At 45.5% G+C, this 18,471-nt stretch overlaps 1 protein-coding gene across 1 annotated transcript in view; it reads right to left on the bottom strand.

Moving 5' to 3' along the window:
• GAN (gigaxonin) overlaps positions 1 to 18,471 on the bottom strand; it is a 57,350-nt gene that overhangs the window by 21,271 nt on the left and 17,608 nt on the right. The window contains exons 2-7 of the mRNA XM_065925088.1: positions 10,082 to 10,196; positions 7,668 to 8,018; positions 5,962 to 6,179; positions 5,621 to 5,742; positions 2,451 to 2,563; positions 808 to 957 (exon numbers count right to left, since the gene is read on the bottom strand). Of these exons, the coding sequence (XP_065781160.1) occupies positions 808 to 957; positions 2,451 to 2,563; positions 5,621 to 5,742; positions 5,962 to 6,179; positions 7,668 to 8,018; positions 10,082 to 10,196 (1,069 nt within the window). The remainder of the gene's footprint in view (positions 1 to 807; positions 958 to 2,450; positions 2,564 to 5,620; positions 5,743 to 5,961; positions 6,180 to 7,667; positions 8,019 to 10,081; positions 10,197 to 18,471) is intronic.

Genomic DNA, 18,471 nt, shown 5'->3' with positions numbered 1-18,471 from the left:
GTCTGACGGTAGGAGTCTGGTGCCTTCCCATATTACAACAGAGGTTTTCAAAAATGGGAAGAGCATGGGTAATACACATACCGTCCTCAGGGAAGGATTAGCTCCACCTAACCTACTCCACTAAGTGAGATAAGCACCCAAGCCTTGCTTTTAAAGGAGCTTTCCAGGCTCTCTTCTTTCACCACTCTTTGAAGAGTCCAAGATGCAGAGTCCACAGAGCAAGATGTCACTCAACTCCTGCCCCAGATTAAGTCAGCTGGAAGGGCACACACAGTGAGCGATCGTGTTACCAGTGAGTCCCAGTACCAAGCTGTGAAATACCCAGGGTGCTAGAAAGGCTCTGGCCTGCTGATGAAACGCCCGTCTCCACCAGGCAACAGAAATGCAGGCCCTGAACAGCTAATGGGAGCCCTCTGTTTTCATTCTTCTCAGAAACCAATGGCAGTTCTTTACCTCTGGATCAATGGGTTAACGTTTCCTCCCAAGCGATCATGACGATTAAGAAAGCAGGTTTGGGAGATCTGATTACGCCTAGGTTAGTGCCATCACGGAGTATTTATCAGGTGAGGGCCGCAGACACAGCAGCGCTGCCCAGAGTCCACTGCCCCCGTGAACTCTCTCACACAGCTCCCCAGCTTGGTATGTGACTGGCAATAGTGAAGGCAAGAAGCTACCAACAAAGACAGACTTCTGTAATGTTAATGCTTTAACACTATCAATTGCATTACAAGGCATCCGTGGGAAATGAGGAAATAGTAACTTTAAAATCCAGTATGTGAATTAGTTATCACAAGGTACAGTTCTCACCTTTCTAACCATGGTCAAATCAGGTTGCTTTGTCCAGGTTTTAGAATAAATATCATAACATTCCATTGAAATTAGCTCTTTTTCACCATCTTCTCCTCCTAAAACGTATAGCATGCCATCTATCTCCACAATTCCAAAATTATGTCTTGCCTGAAAAACAGTAATGAGTTTTGTAGACAAAAGGCCGACTATCATATTGAAAGCTGATAATCATAAATTTAATACAAATGACAGGTATTATTCCATTCCTACAAAGAAATACCAGACTCAGAACTATGTCTCTCCAACAGTTCTGCTTTCCCCAGAAGCTCACTTTTCTATCACGAGAGACAGAGAACCCAAGTCCAGGAATTTCCTGGAACATGGGAATTTCACACGAGGTGGATTCACTGGCAAAATACTTACCTTTCGCTCATCAGCTCATGACAAGAAAAAGAACAATTACTGCCTGATTCCATACAATGATTCTTGTTCAGCAGTGGGCAGTAGTGGCTCTCAGCTGACATGTGAAATGTGTAAGAGCCCCAGCAACAGGCTTGCCCTGTTGGGGAGGGGTGGGGTGGGGTATGGGCCTGCATGAAGGCTGCCCGCGGTCTGACACTCACCCACTCACAGCACTGACCACTCAGACAGAAGCCCCTGCCATCCAAAAGTCTGTGCGAACAATTTAAAAAGGCCTAGTGCTAAGATCATGGCATCTGGTCCTATCACTTCATGGGAAATAGATGGGGAGACAGTGGAAACAGTGTCAGACTTTATTTTGGGGGGCTCCAAAATCACTGCAGATGGTGATTGCAGCCATGAAATCAGAAGATGCTTACTCCTTGGAAGGGAAATTATGACCAACCTAGATAGCATGTTAAAAAGCAGAGACATTACTTTGCCAACAAAGGTCCATCTAGTCAAGGCTACGGTTTTTCCAGTGGTCATGTATGGATGTGAGAGTTGGACTGTGAGGAAAGCTGAGCACTGAAAAATCGATGCTTTTGAACTGTGGTGTTGGAGAAGACTCTTGAGAGTCCCTTGGACTGCAAGGAGATCCAACCAGTCCATCCTAAAGGAGATCAGTCCTGGGTGTTCACCGGAAGGACTGATGCTGAAGCTGAAACTCCAATACTCTGGCCACCTCATGTGAAGAGTTGACTCATTGGAAAAGACCCTGATGCTGGGAGGGATTGGGGGCAGGAGGAGAAGGGGACGACAGAGAATGAGACGGCTGGATGGCATCACCGACTTGATGGGCATGAGTTTGAGTAAACTCCGGGAGTTGGTGATGGACAGGGAGGCCTGGCGTGCTGCGATTCATGGGGTCGCAAAGAGTCGGACACGACTGAGCGACTGAACTGAGTGTGTGAGGAGGGCCGATGTGGTATGAAGAGACAGAAAGCAAGGGAGGCGAAAGGGGAGCTGAGGGCCAGTGGGGAGGCCTTGCTGAGGAGGCGGCGGGCAGCGTGCCGCGCGGGTACCTGGCAAAGGGCTGAAGCAAGCGTGTCCCCAGGAGGCGGGGTGGAGGTAACGAGCACATCAGGAGGGTGTCTTGGCGGGGCCGCTGTCTCTGTCATTACATCAAAGGCAGAAGCAAACAAAAGTGCTAACGGGGGTAAAAAGAAACACCAAACAATAAAAAGCAAGGCTTTGTTCACCTCGTTCATGGGTGGCAGTGCAGTCCACGTATTTGCATCTGGGTCGTACTTTTCTCCTGAGCTCAGGGTCTGCTTGTTTTCATCTTGGCCCCCAAATACAAACAAAAACCCTTCTGAAAAAACCAAAGGAGACACACAAGGAAGTTGAAGCTTAAGTTTTCAATACCCATCCCCAGGCAAATGCAAATGCTGTGAAGGCAGAGACAGTATGTGGAGACACCTTCTTTGATGACAAGCGATTCGAGATCTTTGTCACACTTCACTCAATCCTTGATGACACAGTTAATCTGTCAGTCACTCCAACCATTTCACTTCACTCAGAATCTCTGAGTAGATTCCCACTTCCCTGTGGCTTAAAAGGAAAACCGACACCAGCCCATCCAGTCATCAAGTGACTCTAAGTTACCTCAGTTTGTCTGTTCTGTTCCCCAGCCCGTATTTTAAAATAAAATAGGTTTCTTAGAGGAGAAGCAGCCAAAGAGACACTATGCTAAAACAGAAGGGAAATGTAGGCTGGAGAGGTTACCATGCATGGAAACCATTTTGCTCTGAGAGCATTAGCAATGTGGGAAAAACGCAAGCTTTCTCTTAATGGCTGTGAGGGCATAAAGAAGATAGACATCTAAATCCCAGGCCCACAGAGAGTGTGGTTTCTGGCAGGAAAGCCTCTCTTTAGTTCTAACCCTCAGGACGCAGGCCAACCAGAATGAGAAGCCAAGTTTAAATCTCCTTGCTTATCTAAGAAATCTCAAAATTTGAATTTGATTTACAGTAATTACAAATTAGTGTTTTTAGGCGACTGGCAGAAACAAATGCAAAACTTCTATGGAAGACAGTACCTTTATCTAAGTTTTAGAATCTAACATTCTAAGATTTTAAATCATTAAAGTTTTCCTACAAATAATTTTTAATAAAATGATCAGCACCCAGCCAAAGATACTCGGGTAAACAAAGGAACTAGACTCTACGAAGATGAAGCAGTAGAAACAGACAATAGGAAGTAATCTAGAGAAAGACTGCAAATTTCAAATGTTAAAGTAATGAGAGATGACAAAACAAAAATGCTCACTATGTTATTTAAAGATAATTCTATATGAAGGGATGGTAGAAGTGACATAGCAGGTTTGAAAAAAAGAAAATTCTAGAGGGAAAAAAAAGATTAAATACATTGAATAAAACATTCAATGGATGGATTTAATGGCAGATTCATCACAAAGAAAACAAAACAAAAAGAAGGCAGGAGGCAGGGGGTGGAGTAAAAGGTCTAGCCGTGTTTAATCTGACTTCCAAAAGCAGAGGGACAGAGGAGAATGAGCAAGGACAACATTTGAAGACACAATAAATAAAAATTTTCCAGATTTGATGAAAGGTCAACCTTCAGAGTCAAGATGCCCAACAATCCCCAAATATGGTAAAATTTCAAATAAAATGTTCACCTAATACTGAAATGACAGGGGAAAAAAGACCAAAAAAAAAAAAACAAAACAAAAAAACCACCTTAAATATAGTCCAGAGAAAAGACAGAGTTTTATATCTGACAAATGACTTAACAACTAGGAATAACAGAGGCCAGCAGAAAAATATCTTCAGTGTGCTGAACAATCATAGAGGCTGACCTAAAATTCTGTACCCAGCAAACATATCCTTTAAGGATGAAGGCAAAATAATGACATCTTTAGACAGATCTTAGAGTTCGCCATCATTAGACCCATGTTAAAGGAAATTCAGAAGGATGAACTTCAGAGAGAAAGAAAATGATCCCAGATGGAAAGTTTGAGGAGTAAGAGGGAAAAAACAAAGAAGTTGGTAAATATGTGGATAAATCTAAATGAATACTACCTATGTATTCTACTAGGTAGAATACATACCTAGGTATGTATATAACATAGATTAACAGAACACATATACATGTAAACATTTACTTGTAAATAACCATGTATTTTGATACTGTAAAACTGTGGAACATGAAAAATAGCATATAAATGCACTGATTAACTCTAGACTTTTTTAACAATACAGGCTGAGGATGCTAATGTAACTTTCAAAGGGACAGAGAAGAATATAACTTCTAATCTGGTAGAGAGGGAAAAAATTGAATGACAAAAAAAGCCAATCAAGTTTTTTTTGAAAGAAGACAGGAAAAGAAGAAACGTGGAATAGGCTGGACACATAGGAACTACTCAGTCATGTCACAACTTTGGTCAACATGACTGGAAACAACTCCTCTCCTCACTGTTTCAAGTTTCTGAGACAACCACCCCTCTAGGAAACCTGAAAGTTAGTGATACAGGGACCTTTGTGGTAGGTGTGCATGTGCGAAAATTATGCACAACTATACACATTATGGGAGGAAAATTTAAGGAAGGTTAGTCTGAGAAAAAGAAAAGAGAAATCAGATCCACGTTCTGTTGCCTACACCACTCCATTTGGTTGACTAATAACGAAAACATCAATAATTGTGGAACCTACGATTTCATTTCTATTCCACAGCTTTAGCCGTATCTACAATATAGTACAGTGTGGAAGAGCTTAAAAATGTTAACGTAATGTTAGTGGGCAAACAGAGACTATGAAAGAAGAGTTCCAGGAAGACTGCTGACAACAGTTAGAACGAAGTGAAATGGCACCTGTGGGATGAAGTCAGCAAGGTAGTGAGAATTTCCAATAACGTTCCAAACTTGCAAAGGTTAATTAAAACATAGTTTCTATAGTAAAGTAACTTTAAGCCAGAACTAATTTAGGTAATATTTTCTCAAGTCTCCTATGAAATGCCTGCTCTTACATGGATGTGTATTACATGCTGTGACTCTAGAGTGCTGGACTCTCCAAGCTGGGGCACTAGCACGGCTCAAGGAAATCTGTGTCTCAGATGTGATCATCCGGCCAGTGGGTGCTAAGAGTCACTCGGTCCTGCTCTTCTAGCAATTAAGTCATCCAATAAAAATGTTCCGCTACTGATGTCTTAAAAACAGGTACTTATTTAAGACTTGGGAACAGAAAGGACTGGTCAGAAGACACTCTTCTTAATACAATCTTGAAAGCTAGAGCCACGCTAAACATGTCCCCATAGAGGGGCAATATCTTTAAAAGGTTCTGAGTCATCCTGCACAACACTAAAATTGCATCTCACTTGATCTTGTGTTTAAGTGAAGCAGATGAGGGCACGGTACCTGCTGACAGGACCCCGTGGTTGATTCTCGGCATGCTCAGAGGGGCCAGTTCGATCCACAGCTGCCGATTGGGGTCGTAAAGGGGGCACATACATCGCATCGCTGCCGTTGGCTTCCGCGAACTAAGAGGAGGCAGACGATCAGTTAGCAGTTAATATGTTTATATTCTGCTTAGAATAACCACGACGAGTTTTACTGCTCTCAAGAATGTTTCAAACATTTAACAACAACAACAAAAATCAATCGCTATTTAGGCTTTAGATACTGAGAACTGTCTGAGTTCTTGTGCACACAGCAATCTCTCTTCCCTTACTCAGACCACGGCTCACGGCCACACTTACACTCTCTCCTCTCCACCCACGGTCACGATGCACTCCGAGTAGCCGCGGGGCTTGAAGCTGGCCAGCATGGCCTCCCCCTGCTGCGGCTGGCTAAGGGGGATGTTGCTGCATTCCTTGACGATCTCGCGGACCAAGGGCTCGTTGAGCATCTGCTCCCTTAAGTAGCTCGAGTCCAACCCTGAAACCCACAGCGCTGACATGACATCCTTCATGTGGACCTGCAGAGCAGGGTGGAAGCACAGGGAGGAGAAAGGGAAAGTATGCATTTACATAAAAGAAGGCAAAAAAAAAGAAGGCACATTTTTCGACTTATAGAAAACTACAGTTGTTGACAAGTAAGATGATCAACAGGCAAGGAGTAAGGGCCAGTGCTGCTTGAATGTGTGAGGCGGCCCCTTTCCTTTCTACTTCCTCTGGCCTTGATAAACAAAAGTTTAACTTAAAATATCATCACTTCAGATTCATATCTGCTGGGTCACTGCAAAGTCTCAAGAAGCTTCCATCACACCCTACAGCATTCCCACCGCAACAGGAAAACCTACAAGAACTCTACTATGATTTGCTTTACCTCACTAACTTGGGTGTGCTATGACTTATATCCCATTTATACAAATATTAGTTACCGGAAGGGCTTGATACAATATGTCAACTAGATAATGAAAATGTACCAACATTAAAATTGTAAGAAAAATCTGAAAAAGCCCAAGTTCCAAAAACAAAAATCGTGACAACTATGTCATCATTTCCTTGGGAATAACTACTAAAAATGACCTAACATGTATAATATGAATTGTATGCCTTTCATGCTCAATCATTAAATTTGAACCAAATGACTATAGCACTCTACATATGTAAGATACCAGTTTTTCTGGGCTTTGGAATCATCTTTTTAAGGTACACTCTTCTACACCCTGAGCAATAAAGGCCCGCAGTCCTTACAGCGTCAAGCTGGCATTAACCAAAGGATGAAGAACCGCCTTTCGCCTTTTCTTTCCCAGCAGCCACTCCACCTTTGACATCCTCATGGCTTTAAGGCAAGAAGAGGGTCAGAGAGAAGCTAGTTCAGTGGTAATGGCAAGTTGGAAACTCTTCTTTCCTCTTTCCTTAGCTACCCACCCACCCATGTGGAAAACAGAACACTGACTATAGCAACTGAGCAGAGACTAGGAATGTGGTTTCCAACTGGACACAGCTTATGGACCTACAGAATTTAAAAATACAAGCTAATCATCAACATGTAAATCAAGGATTACTAAGAACAATTAACAACGCAATTATGCATTCTGAAAGCCTCTCCGAAATGTTATATGTTTATTTTGGAGCTAGCCTCTAGAACATACACATGAGATTCAAAGCCCTGTGATATAAAGGCTAAGGCACCCTCCCTGAATGTGTTAACGGTCTCAAACCTGATATCCTCTAACACATTTCTCATTAAAAACAACATGCGAAGGATGTCAAGTCACTTTTAAGTGTTAATATTTTCATTGCTATATGATGAGTTACACTCACTCTGGTAGACGGATCAGAAAGAAACCAACCGCTTTAGAGAGCCTATGGGAAGATGTTTTACAGGTCACGGTTTAGATCACAACTCTGCAAGTTTGTCAAATTGGAGGAGAAAGACAAAACATGTAACACCGGGGTGAAGAATACACAAACAGAACGAGCGGGTGGAACGTCCGAGTCAGAGCATGCTGAGGCACCTTTCTTAACTCTGTGTCGTGCGCGATCCAGCGGATGACCGCCTCAAACACGTATCTCTCGTTGCCGACGTTCAGCTTCTCGAGGGAGATCACCTCCTTGAGCTTCTGGGGGCTCAGCTCGAGGAACTCCTCGGAGCCGCTGACGTCCCGGAAGTGGGTCTCCAGGTACTCGGTGGCCAGGTAGTGCACGTGGTGCAGGCAGTAGTGCAGTGCGAAGTCCCGGATGCCGATGCAGTTCTCGGCGGCGATGCAGCCCTCCAGGAACGCACAGCACAGCGCCTTGAGGTCCGTCAGCAGCAGCAGGTCGGCCGCCTGCACCACGTCCTGGATGGTGTCCTCGCTCAGCCGGATCTGCAGGGCCAGCACAGGCAGTTTACATCTGAGGGGTACATCTAGAGCCCACACCACTAATCTAGCAGGCCAGACCACGGGAGCTCCACTTCTGGAGGTCAAAGACGACTGGGGACTGGCAGATTTCACACGGCTCCACTTTGCTTTCAAGAGCAGACAGAGGGCCCCAGGGCACCTGGGGACGACAAAGACCCTGCGTGGCTGGTCAGCTTCTCCCAGTCCTTGCCTCGCTTCACCCACACGAACCACCAACAGCCCTTCTGCGTGAACTGTCCATGGTGCTCACGCTCAACTCCGAGGAAAACCTTACATGACTGAAATGCGTATCAGGAAGTGGCAAGTTCTGCAATTCTACGGTAAACGGAAAGGGATTTCTATAAATGCAAGCACCTCAACTAATGAAAATCTTTCCTCCAAATAAATTAGGGTCCCTCCTTTTGCCACATGGTATACAAAAGATATCATGTGGCCCCGCTAAAGAGAGGGAGAGCCACGCTGCCTGAGGGGCTGCCTTCTGGACCCCAAACACCGCACTCGGTGCGAAAGATACCATCTGGCCTCAAAGCTACCTGCTGGAATAAATCCCCCCAAAGTTCCATTGCAAACATTTACTTTTCCTTAATTTTCTTCAGTTTCCTGATTGATGCGTCTTCCTCCACCCCCTTCACAGTTTTTCTATGCTATGGTGAGGCAACATAAAGATACAGGCCCCTAAAATACTGCCATGATCACAAACGGTCCAGAGTCTCCCAAGGAATGGGTGCTTATCCTTCACAAGGAAACGTGAAGGAGGGATCTCACAGTGAAGTGCAGCAAGAAACATTTTACCACGATTTGAGATGCACACGTTTGGTACCACAGTAAGTAAGGTTTCAAGTTTCAAATGCAAGCCTGAACATGGACATGCTCTAACTGGATTCTAACCTGTCATAACTGTTGCTGAATTGATTTTACATGTTAGGTAAGAGTTGGGTCCTATGTCTGGTTTTGTGATGCTACAGAGCATCGCCAGTATTTTAAGGGCTGTCCCCAAAGTGCATTTAAATAAACAAGTGCATTTATTTTAAATAATCACACACATAACCTTACTTTCACACACTCGCCACCCAGTGCTTAGAGAAAAGAGAAAGTGATAACATCGTGAAATGAACTAGAAAGCTTCAAAGAGGATGACAGTCACCAAGTGTGATTCTGAACAGAACAAACGTTGAGAGAAAAGTAAGCAGTGCACTCAGAATACTTATGCAGGAGACAGAGACTTTACAGGAGAAAAGTCAGAAGAAGACTGAGGAGAAGGAAGGAGAGCGAGCAGGACACGCGCCCTTCAGAGGAGCAGAGAGAAAACGCACTCTCCAGGAACCAGGCATAAAGCGCATCAGCATCCTCCTAATTCAAGCCCAGATCGCTGAGTCTTCATGAGACCCTTTAAACCACATGAATGGCGGGGTACCGGGGCGGGGGGGAGGGGGGTCAGAGGAGGGCAAAGAAAAGGGAAGGATCCCTAGCCACTGACCACTTCCTTCCTTGGGTTTCATGAAATCCCCAGAAATGTAAGGGTACAGAGAGTAAAGGGGAGTGAGCAGGAAAGAATGAGGCAGGACAGGACCGAGGCATCAGAAGACAATGCAGGTGCCCGTCACCTGAGTCTTGAAGTCTTTACCTCTAGAGAATAATCCCCACCGCCCACAGAGGTTCCTGGGTCCATGCCATAGAGACAGACCGAGTTCCCCGAGAGTGTGGGTCCAGGGCAAGAGGGGAATGGAGGTTTAGACACCAGAAGATGGCAGTGAGGAGGGATCCCACGTGCACACGGCTCAGACTGGACGGTGGCGCTCAGGATGGGAGAAACAGCCTGGGATCTGGGTAAATCAGCCTGCTTTTCTTTCAAGGGCAGACCCCAGAAGAAGGCACTCAGGTGCCACGTGCGGCAGGAGACGCAAGTCAAGCCTGCGGTGACGGAAGATGGAGGGGACGGGGCTGCTCGGCCACAGCATGGATGGAGGAGACCCTCACCCTGAGCCTGAGGGTCTACTCAGCCCTCCTTCCTCTGGGTCTCAGCATACCTGCCCACTGAAGATGTAATCCAGGATCTCTCTCATAACCATTACCGATATCCCTTCAAGTTCAATCTTATAGGTTGATCCATCATCTTTTGGAGGATTATAGTTTAACTTTGTCCTAAGAAAGGGAAAAAAATGTAAAATTTCTATGAAAGAACAGAAATAGCTAGAAATATTTATGCACTAAATACTCTACAAAGTATATGATACTTATAGATATATGAATCCCATCTAGAACATTTTGATTGTTAACTTTGGAGCAACATATGTTCTATGACTTTCAACTGCAAAGTATTTGTTCAATGGTTCAGTGCTTCTTAAAAAACAAGCAAAGCACACAACCAAAGCACTAAGGGCATGGGAGTAAGGGTCTCTATTTCACCTGGGGAACCCCGCCCTTTAAGCTTATTTTTCCCTGTATTTAATTATCCAGTTATTTTCAATAATGTAACAAGGACCCCACACATCCACCACCCAAAACAAAACCTCAACAATAACCTGCTTCTAACCAAATTATCCTCCCCATTGGTTCATTCCCATGCTTCCTCATCTTAAAGTAACTGTTAAACCAAATCCTGTATTCAAGTTTCCCTTTTAAAGTTTTCGATTTTATAAAAGTGTTTCATGCTGTCTGTAACCTTCTGGGGCTGTTTTCATTTACTGTTATATTGCTGAGTCATTCGCCTATCACAGCAGCTTTGTCTGGGTCTTTTTGGCTGTATAACATGCCACTTTCCTGTTGAGGGGCCCCTGGGCTGTAGCTCCAGGTTCAGGGTATTGTGAGCAGTACTGCTAGGTACTCTTGTGTGTGTCTCCTTTTGTAATATGCTAAAGAATTTCTCTTGGGTGTACCCCTGGGAGCAGAATTAAGCTAAATTCTTTTCCAAAGTATGAGCTAATACTCCATTATTCTGCCCAGTAGCTGAAGTAGTTTTCAGCCTCATCTGGTATGGTTAAGGGGACTGTGTGGACCTGCGAACTCTACGACATTGGTCTCTGTCCCACTTCCTAATCCTGCCAGCCGGTGAGTGAAGTGTGGTCTCTGGTGTGGTTGTGACCGGTCTTCCCTCACCACCCAGGTGCTGAACATCGCTTCACAGGTCCGTGGTCACATGTCGCTCCTCTTTCATGAGATACACATTCAGTTCAAGTCTCATTTTTAATTGAGCTCACTGCCCTCCTCATAGTGAGGTGCAGGCCTTTAGTAAATTCTTGGTAAACCTTTGGAAGACTTGATACTTTTTTTTTCTTAAGGTGATGAATCACTTGAAGAATAGTTTTTCACAGTCAATGCTTTCTGGGTCTTGTTTAAGAACAGGTCCTTTACCCAAGGTCTAAAAGATGCTCCTAATTTAGCAGTGAGGGAAGTGAAGACACACAGTTAAGAACCCGCCCAAAGGCTGGAGTTGGTAGGATGAGGCAGCCATGGAAGGAGGGTGAAGGATAAACTAAGTGCAGAACAACAGATGGACAGTCGTAGGAAACAGGCGAGTTCCCAGACCCTTGCTGCACGTAGGTAACAACTCCCCTGCCCAGCTGAGGAAGGCTGCCCAGCTCCAGTGGAAGAAGAGTGATGTACTCAAGGGTGTGCAATGTGGAGTAGCTTAACCGGTCAAAATGTTGCCCAAATATCAGGACAGAAGAGATATTTTCAGCTATACAAAGTCTCAAAACAAATGATCTCCCCTGTAACACTTCTCAGAATGTCCTTTCTGAAAACTGCCCCAGAAAACATCCAGAAAGAGGAAGATTTTGGACCAAAAAAGACATGATCCAACACAAGAAAGGAGGGAAGGGAATGGTGAGGGATGACCCTGGGATAACAGTTCTGCACAAACAGAAAGAAGCCAGTTCACTCTGGTGCAACATGAGGCCTTGCGAGGCCTTTAGGTAGGTGGAATTGATGGGATATACACCGTATCTGAAGGTAGAAAGAGGATATTTAGACAACTCTGTTTCCCCCGTATATTCCGTATCTGCTGTTCCTGCCTCTGCAGTTTCTCCTGAACTAACAATTTTACACAAAAGGCACTTCTCTTCTGCTCAGTGCACTCTAGGTGTCTCTATATGAGTGACACTTTTATTAAAAGTGAAGAAAAAATTTTTCACTCAATTCTCAGTGAAGAAAGACAGCAGAAGTGGTAAGAATCCCACTGAAATGACTGGGAATGTTTCACTGAGGATGGTATCAGCATTCATACTTCTAAGTCACTGTGCTGGCTATTACCATATCGCCTCCTCAGCCCCGAGTCCACCCTTCTTGCAGGCTTCATGAAAACAGATCTGAGCCTTCTGAAGGGTGAACTGGCAGGGTGCGAAGCGTCTCAGTGGAGGGTGCTGGGGAGACACCGCAGGGGGAGAGTCTGCCGCCTGGCCCTGGTCCCACAGCCGGGCAGGCTCCTGGGGGTACGGCTGCCCGCGGCGCCCGGCAGCTTGCCCTGGAACTCCTGGAGGCAGTTTTGCAGTAAACTGTCTCTGGTGAGACTCCTCCCTGTGAACTGTGTTCCCCGGCACCACAGAGGACAGATTTCTGGCGCATTCCAGAAGGCTGACTTCAAGCAAATTCCACCATCGTGGCTTCTCTGCCACGCGCTGATCTGTCCTGGCCAATCAAGCCTGCATCTCAGCTGCTCCTTACATCGGCTACGCCTTGAATTTGTAGAGTTTCCTCTTTGTGGCCAATCCCTCATTACTCTATAACCTCTTGTTGTAGTTAAAAGTTCTTTAAACTTTTGCTGCTCAGATTACTCTGGCTTCTTAATCCTGACTAGACTCAGTCTTGGACCTATTTAAAGGCACTAGTTTCAAAATGTGTTCACGGAGAGGAGCACCACCGAGAATTCGAGCGGTTGCAACTAGAGCCAGCTGTGCTTGCCCACGGGCTGCGGACAGTGCAGGGGCAGGGAGGTCGGGGTTACAAAGAGGCTGGTCAGCGTGCCCCCTTCTACTTTTCAACCACATGACTGGACTTTTGTTTTAAAGATGATTATACAGTCATCTCTTGGTATCCTTGAGAGAATGATTCCAGGACCCACAGAGAAACCACAATCTGAAGACTCTTAAGTCCCTTAGCCCAGCCCCCGCACCTGCATCTACAGACTCAACCAATCATGGATCATGTACAACTGACCTTTGAACAACACGGGTGTGAACTGCATGAGTTCACCTACATGTACATTTTCTTCAATTAATCTGTGTATCAGTAAACCCATGCAATACTGATAAAAAAAAAAATCCGCATATATGGACCCACACAGTTCAAACCCACATTGTACAGAGGTCAACTACTGCCGCATGTTTTCACAGCGAAAAAGAATCACTTTTAAAGAGTACAGTTTTCTGGGGGCTTCCCTGGTGGTTCAGTGGTTAAGAATTTGCCTGTCAAGGCAGGGGACATGGGTTCGATCCCTGGTCAGGGAAGATCCCACATACTGTGAGGGAACTAAGCCCATGTCCCACAACTATTGAGCCCACACACCACTTGTTGCATCTAGAGAAAGCCCACACATAGCAACAAAGACTCACCTTAGCAAAAAAGTGAATAAATAAATAAATATATATATATATATTTTAAAGGTACAGTTTTCTTTCAGCAGCTGGCAGGGTATAGTCAATGGCTAAGAGGACAGAAAAGAAAAATAAAAAAAGACTTCCTTAAATATTGACCATTTCAGACATCTATAAAATCTGACCCTTTTCAGAGTCCAAGAAAACTGAATCATTGTGCTATCGAAGTCTTTGAATGTCTGAGGGTCAAATCACAAAACTTTAATTACAGTTTAAATTCAGATCCAGAATGTCCCATCTTCCTGTCCCACTTATACTATCATGGCCAGGTGACAACTCACAGACCATCACCAGTCTGCATATCCCAGGAGGCTGATGTCCATCTGTCTGTCAGGAATGTAGTGAAAGTTGGCTGTTAGTCCCTTCCCACCTGAGATGCTAAGAGTCACTCAGACCTGTTGTGAAACTGTCTTGCTTCACAGCCTGTGGCCATTTGCAATGACTTCCTTCTTTCATTTCTTAGTCACCATCCTTTCTCACCGATAAACCTTATAAACTTGCCTTATTCCTCCTCCTTCTGTCTTCCCTTCCCTATCTCCCCAACTAAATCTCCACAGTTTTTGTTCCATTCTGTTTCACATTTGTTTCCTCCAGTAAGTACCCTCATTTTCCCAATATCTACCAACATATTTCCTCCATACTTTCCCTTTTTTATCTAGAACCTTCTCACCTTGCACATCATTTCTATCTCCCTTGCCTCATTTGTATCACATATAAACAAGAATTCAATGAATTGGACTGAATGAGTTAATTTTAAGAAAGAAAAGGCTAAGCCAAAGAGCTAATGACTGAGTTTTGTTTCTATAGTTAGTCCATATATTTGTTGGTGTTGTCTAGTCGCTCAGTCGTGTCTGACTCTTTGCGACCCCATGGACCGTAGCCCTCCAGGCTCCTCTGTCCATGGAATTCTCCAGGCAAGAATACTGAAGTGGGTTGCCATTCCCTTCTCCAGGGGATCTTCCCAACCCAGGGATCGAAACCAGGTCTCCTGCACTGCAGGTGGACTCTTTACCACTGAGCCACCAGGGAAGCTCAGTCCATATATAATAGTAGGTAAATCAACTCTTCTGATTTCTTTCTTTTTCACTTGGAGTGGATGTACAACGTTATACAAGCTACAGGTGCACAATACAGTGACTCACAGTTTTTAAAGGTTACAGTCCATTTACAGTTATTATAAAATACTGTCTACATTCCCTGTGTTGTACAATATATTCTTGTAGATTATTTTTTGGATAACAGACTGTGCCTCACACCTATATTGCTGTGCTCCCTCTTCTCTAGTTTGCTCTCTCTGCCCCGGGTTTAGAATCACACTTGAATTCATCAGAAGTCACAATATCCTTGTTTTTATTATTATGTGACATCAATTTACAAACTCTCCAAGAAGCTGCAGTAGTCTTAAAATATCACTTTGAGAATTGCATAACACTGTTCACAACCAGGAATAATGGGGAGTGTTCTAAGACGGGGCCTCTGGTGCTCAGATACAAATATCCATGCCTGTCACATTCTTGCCCGGTTTTCTGTTTCCAGGGCAAGGCATTGCCCCTTCGCTCTCCCTGTTCTCTCATTTGTAGAAAGAAGAGGTTAAATGAGGTGACTTGAGCGCTTCCCTCACCCCAAACACTCCTGGGCTGACTGCTGAAACAGACCCAAGAGTTACTTCGGTCTCCGCTCTGGAGATGCATCTGTTGAGTCCTGGATGATACAGTCCAGCCAACTCAATCTGTTTCCGAGGATTTATAACATGCCTCCTGTGGGTGACGCGGTGTGAGTTCCTTTTCCCTCCAATTACCTACTCTCTGGGCAAGCACATATTTTCTGTTCTATTAAACAGAAGCTTTGCTTTCTTCTGACAACACTGAAAAGAGGTATAATGAGAAAAAAGTCATTGCCTACTAAAGAAGCTGGTATTATTCAAAGTTTTACATTCATGAAAGAGGTCCATGACTTTGAAATAAGTACAAGAGAGCAAAGTCCTCTGCTGGTTATACACTGTCCTCTTCTAACCGGCTTCCAACGGCTGGGAAATTTCGGTTGAGCCTAGGTGTCCTGAGGAGCACCCGGATCATCAGGTCTGGTCCTCCTCACTGCAGATATTACTGATCCTGGGATTTGAGGTGACAGTGACACAGAAGACATCTCAGTGACTTTTCTTCCCCTCAGCTGCACAGACTTGTCTCCAATAAGAGCAAAGAAACCTACTCAGACACGATATGAGAGAATGCAATGCTCAGGGAGTCATGCTTCACAGAAACTCCAGAGAGAGCAATGCACGGGCATTACTCACACCGTTTCAAATGACTCCCGTCAAACCAGGCAGCTCCCAGGAGCAAAGGGGCACGGGCTCAGCACCACATATGCCCACAGAGGCCCCACTGATGACGTCTGCACCTGCGGGGAGTCTGTCTTACAGACGCCCCCTCTCCTTTCGTCTTCATAAGCTCCTAAAAGCCAGACCAAAAATGGACCTTTCGGGCAGAGGAATCTCAGGGCAGCAACACTAGTCAGTACAATACCATGATGGTGGATACTAATCATCCTGCGTTTGTCCAAACCCACAAAATGCACACCAAGGGTGAACTCTAGTGTCAACCATGGACCTTGGGTGGTGATGGGGAAGTGGAGGGTCGTCAGTCGTGACTGAGGTTCCCCTCTGGTCGGGGAGGCTCTGCATGCGTGCCGGTAGGAGGCTATGGAACCTCTCTCTTCCTCTCAGTTTTCCTATGAACTACACTCAAAAAAAGAAAGTCTACTTTTCAAATAATTTTTTTTTTTCAGTTCCAGTTGACTTCATGAAATACATATGTGCAGGCGGTATTTTCATCAACCAACGGCATCCACTCAGGACAAGGCCTGCTTTTTGGCAGTTGGGAATGCAGGAACTTATCTATCTCCCAGCTCCCACCCCCTGAGAACTCCATCCACTGGGGAGACACCCACTTACACAGACGCCTGGCACGTGACCAGTGTCCCAGAGGGAGGCCTACGGAGATCCTGGGTGCACGGTGGGATACAAAGCAGGTGCAAAGAACGACCTTGGGTAACCCCTCACACGGCACCTGGACCTACACAGGCCAGCTGGTCCCCATGATGCCCCTTCTACAAGGCCCTGCAAAGTCAGGGGCAGTGAGAGAAACCAGGGGAAGCTCAGGTCATGGTGCCGTGTGACCCACCTGAGGACTGCCACCAGTGCAGGGGGTGCCATGAAAAAAGCAGAAATGGGGGGCAGGGTCACATTTCTCTATTACCCTTAAGAATCGAACTTAAGAGTGGGTCCAATGTTATTTCTTTTCCTTTGTTATTTCCTTTAATTTCCTCTATTCATTTCTCTCTGCCTCCAAGTCTTTTTTTTCACCCAGAGAGAGTGTGGTTTTTACTTATTTACCATTAAAACTTTTCCCCTCATATAGATCCTGGCATGACTCATAATTTTAATGGATTTTAACAGCGGCTCCCCAACCTGCTTCCCAGAATCTTCTGGAGAGCTTTTACAGACAAAGCAGGTCCTAGACCAATGATGTCAAGTCCGAGATAGTGTATATTTTCAAAGATTCCCAGCTTAGTCTGATGTGTGCCCTCCTGCCTGGAATATTCTGTCCGCCTCCCACTTGCCTGATTAGTGGAAGGAACATTTAATTCTTCACTGACTTTAGGTCTCTGCTCCGGTAACACCCACAAAGAGTGGCCCAGGTACTGTGTTATCTAAAATAACACCCCTTTCCCCTCCTGCTTTATTTTTCTTTCTAGAATTTACCACCATCACATAGACGGCGTTTGTCTCATGCCTACACCTCTGAAAACAGGGACTCTGTTTGGTTCACTGCTATACCCCATCAAGTGACTGAATGGGCATTTGGAAAATATCAGGGACTTGATAACAGCACGCAGTCAGTGGGTTTCAGTGCTGCAGTGATCAGCTACTGTGCTCGTGTGGCTTTGAGACAAAAGCAGCACCAGTGTTCAGAAGTGGCATTATCCCCCGGCCACGCAGCTGGACACTCCCCTGCACGGCGCCCGCGGGTTGGTCCACACTGGGGGAAGGTGACGCTCTCGACCGGCATCCGGCCCGGGGGTGCTGCAGTCAGCAATTCAAGAACTGAAAGCTCAAACGTTCCACCACCCAGAGGCCCCCGAGGCAATCATCGGCCTTTGTGCCGAGGCCCAAATGGACACTGGCCTCAGGGGAGGCTGGTCCTCTGTGAATAAGCCTGACTGCCCAGCACTCCATCCTGCCTGCTTCAGTGCCGTCCCCTCACCATCTCTGGTGCACCGCGCAGAAAACTAGGAGCTACGGAGTGATGGGCAAGTGTGAAGCTTAGGAAAGGGTTCCAGGAAACCAAAGGTTTACTGTTCGGGTGTCACCCACCCACCCAGCCCCCATTAACGAGGCCGAAGCAGAGCCACTTCATCATAGAGGATGCAGAGGCCACGGTCTCCACCCGCCCCTGACCACCTCCCCACCCCAGGGCCCGTGAGGATTCACAAAAATGCTTTCCATCTTCCTCCTCTTCTCACGTCATCCGCTCTGAAGATGAAATACAGCATTTCATATTTAGATCTGCTCTGAGTAACCACATCCAGTGACATCAATATCTGGAAGCAATACGAAAACACAAAATATCTGCCTTCCAGAGTCGTGTGATATGAACAAAAGAGAAATTTATCTAGGGAAGATGATGTCTCCTGAAATAAGAGAATGTGGAAAAGTGTGAAGTACCCCTCAAACAGGGACAGCTCAAGGAAACTGCAGAGAGTGAGTCAGGTGCGAATTTGGGGGACAGGGAGGGCAGGACAGTGGGTGTACACGACCGTGGGGGACA

Source organism: Muntiacus reevesi, chromosome 2 (assembly GCF_963930625.1).
Source record: "Muntiacus reevesi chromosome 2, mMunRee1.1, whole genome shotgun sequence".
Taxonomy (NCBI): domain Eukaryota; kingdom Metazoa; phylum Chordata; class Mammalia; order Artiodactyla; family Cervidae; genus Muntiacus; species Muntiacus reevesi.
Note: the sequence above shows the minus strand (reverse complement) of the source record. Positions and strands in the feature narration are given on the sequence as shown.